The sequence below is a fragment of the Lactuca saligna genome, chromosome 9 (assembly GCF_052625555.1).
Source record: "Lactuca saligna cultivar CGN05327 chromosome 9, ASM5262555v1, whole genome shotgun sequence".
In the NCBI taxonomy this organism is placed as follows: domain Eukaryota; kingdom Viridiplantae; phylum Streptophyta; class Magnoliopsida; order Asterales; family Asteraceae; genus Lactuca; species Lactuca saligna.
In genome coordinates, this window is record NC_136425.1 from 29,986,813 (window position 1) to 29,990,009 (window position 3,197).

Consider the following 3,197-nt stretch of genomic DNA (forward strand, 5'->3'; position numbering starts at 1 on the left):
AGAGAGAGAGAGAGAGAGAGGTGGGTGGGTGGGCCCCAAGTTTTGCCTATGTATCCTCAAAACCGGCTAAAACAAGTAAAAATGATTAAAAGAACAGATTGACTACAACTTGGTTTCCTCATAAAGCTACGAAAAAACTTAAGTAATTAATAAACCCTAGAAACTTCATAGGGTGTATGTGTCATTTTTTCTATTTCTTATTGGATATAGGATATGCATTCAAGTTTGCCAACAGTTGGTGTTTTGGTGGTCACCAATCAAATACTTTTATCATTTTATTGTGATTGAATGTGTATCATTTCAACCAATGAAAATAAAATTTGTTAGAAAAAAAAAAAAGTTGCTTCACCAAATTATAAAGCTTTATTTAGGAAATAAATGATGTCATAGTTAACCTCTGCCTTTTCTTTAAATTAAGTGAAGTATTTAAAAAATCTATTATACATTAATTAAATTTATATCCATTAAAAAGTATAATCAAATTATAAAATACATATTCTTTATGAACTTTATAGTAGGGTTAGTGGTTACAACCATTTCTAACCATCAAACTTTGTGAAGCTTGGTTTTAGATAAAAATTTCATTCCAAAAGAATGTGACTGTGACACCATTATAAAGTGTACCTAATAAAAACCAATCCCTACTCTTTCGGTTTAAAAATATTGATGTCATTGTTCTAAACAATGCATTAGTGTTTGGTCGGACGTTTTGAATTACCGACGAAAAAAATCCAAGGTGTCGTCTACTGTGTTACGCCCACTTTGTTTTCTTAATGCCTTCTGACTCCCTTCCCATTTTCTAGTTGTTTCCAACCTCGCACTTTCTATTTGCAACATACATAAATTGATTAAATGTTTGAACTATTATTAGAATTTCATATAAAAAAATTTAGTTGGAGTTTCATAAGAATGTATATTATACATAATTTTACAAATATGATACTATCATTATTTTATACAATATTTAGTTGATTGTTGACGAAAAATTCTTATGTCATCCATAAGTCCCTTTTTGAATACTATATAAGCATATTATACTTGTGACAAAGAAATCAACACCCCCTTATATCATTTCAACTTTAGGTTCTTTCTCTCGACCTCTATTTTATAACTTAAATTAACATGTTTTCAAAGTTTAGTTATTCACAGTTTTTAATGAATATGTACATGTGCAGGAAACGCGATGAAAACGCTTATGTTTTTCCTTTTATTTGTGATGTCAAATATGGTTTTGAGCAGAAAGTTATCCAATGATCACTTGTCTCGACACAGTGGTGGTGGCCAACTGGTGGAGCTGTCATCAAGCTACTGTTTGAGTTGGAGGTTGGCCACCGAGACAAACAACTTACATGGGTGGCGTACTGTCCCCATTCAATGTCTCCGGCATGTTGAGGCATACATGATTCGAGGGCAATATGATTCTGATGTGGAATTGATTGCAGATGAAATAAGGAATTATCTCGATCAGCTTGTTTTATCTGACGATGGAATGGATGCATGGATCTTGGATGTCGATGAAACTTGTCTTTCAAATCTCTATTATTATGAAGGGAAGCGGTTTGGGTAAGTTTACGTCGTTCTTATGTGTTCATGCAAACTGTTTCTGATATATACATATACTTACAAGTTACATCATGTATGTATAGCATATATATCGATCATGAATATTGGTTTTAGCTATATATGATATGTTTTATTATATGGATGTAGAGGAGATCCATACGACCCACATGCATTCAAGGAATGGGCATCGATAGGAATCTGCCCTGGGATTCCAGCGATTCTAGGATTGTTTAGGAATCTGGTGGAGAGTGGTTTTAAGGTGTTCTTGATCAGCGGCAGAGATGAAACGGCCTTTCGGCAAGTCACTGTTCAGAATTTGCATCTTCAAGGATTTTTTGGCTTTCAACGCCTCATTTTGAGGTAATATATTAACTATTAAGGGTGAGGAACTTGGATAATGTTTTTTTAGTCCAAGTCACTGCACCTTTATAAATCTTTTTGTGTATCGAGATCATTCAGAAAACAAAAAACAAAAAATAAAAAATAGCGTTTTAACTAGTCATGGCATCCAGAAATAATCACGTCGGTGCTGATCGATTTTTAATTAACATATTTTATATTACTTTTATGATTATGACCATCATTTTAAGTTAGTTTCTAAAATATGATCACTTTTAACACAATGACTGGATATTTTACGAAGTGGATTCATGACGAAATTCTTTCAAATATATATCTAGTTTTGTTGCATAGTTTGTTTAGGTTTATAACATTTATCTTTATAAAATAAATAATATCGTCGACTTGCTTGAAATAAAGAAGTGCCCACTTTCATAATTTGAAACTAATATATATCTTCAGGAGTGAAGCATACAAAGGGCAAAGTGGTGTGGTTTACAAATCAGAAATGAGAAGGAAACTGGTGGAAGAAGGGTACAGGATTTGGGGAAATGTAGGTGACCAGTGGAGTGATCTTCATGGAGAATTTGTTGGCAATAGAACATTTAAACTTCCAAATCCCATGTATTTTGTACCATAATTAAATACTATATATAATTTGGTATGTTAGACAAAATGATTGGTTTGTTAATCGATGGTAAGTAGTACTGATGGCAGATAGATTTCCATTCGAGCATATATGGTTTGACAATCTTCGACTTTTTTAGATGTATTTTCAACAACCATGGTTTAACTTGTTTTGATCTATAGGCCTGAGGGAGTAGAACATGTCATGTAATAGTGTCACGTCAAAAACCACAAAATATTTGTCATTTTTGCCACACAAATGGTTGGTCAATGTGGTCAAATAATAATAATAATAATAATAATAATAATAATAATAATCTCTCTCTCTCTCTCTCTCTCTCTCTCTCTCTCTCTCTCTCTCTCTCTCTCTCTCTCTCTCTCTCTCTCTCTCTCTCTCTCTCTCTCTCTCTCTCTCTCTTCAGCACTAACATGTCATTTGAGTCTCGTATTTGTATAGTATGTCAAACAAATATTGTATTTTTTTATACCCACTCCTCTTAGCCTTATAGATGAAATTATGGAAGACTATATTTGACATGGTTTGCCTTTTTTTAGATGGTATTCTCGCATCAACACCAACATGTCATTTGAGTCTGGTGTTTGTATGGCATGTCAAGCAAATATTGTGTGCTTTTGACATCCACTCCTCTTAGCCTTATAGATGAAAT

The 3,197-nt window shown here is 33.1% G+C and overlaps 1 protein-coding gene across 1 annotated transcript; it reads left to right on the forward strand.

Annotated features, from left to right (window-relative positions):
- The first annotated feature begins 949 nt into the window (after window positions 1-949).
- LOC145014115 (acid phosphatase 1-like) lies at window positions 950-2,578 on the forward strand. Its single transcript, XM_078972486.1, has 4 exons — window positions 950-1,083; window positions 1,176-1,563; window positions 1,711-1,923; window positions 2,365-2,578. Exons 2-4 carry the CDS (start codon window positions 1,184-1,186, stop codon window positions 2,540-2,542), a joined length of 771 nt encoding a protein of 256 aa, XP_078828612.1. The 5' UTR covers window positions 950-1,083; window positions 1,176-1,183; the 3' UTR covers window positions 2,543-2,578.
- Window positions 2,579-3,197: the final 619 nt, after the last annotated feature.

Bases quoted from the DNA above. Each gene is read 5' to 3' on its own strand.
- LOC145014115 (XM_078972486.1), top strand. From the start codon at position 1,184: ATGAAAACGCTTATGTTTTTCCTTTTATTTGTGATGTCAAATATGGTT. The intron at 1,564-1,710 runs GTAAGTTTACGT...ATATGGATGTAG, and splicing joins TATGAAGGGAAGCGGTTTGG to AGGAGATCCATACGACCCAC. The intron at 1,924-2,364 runs GTAATATATTAA...ATATATCTTCAG, and splicing joins TTTCAACGCCTCATTTTGAG to GAGTGAAGCATACAAAGGGC.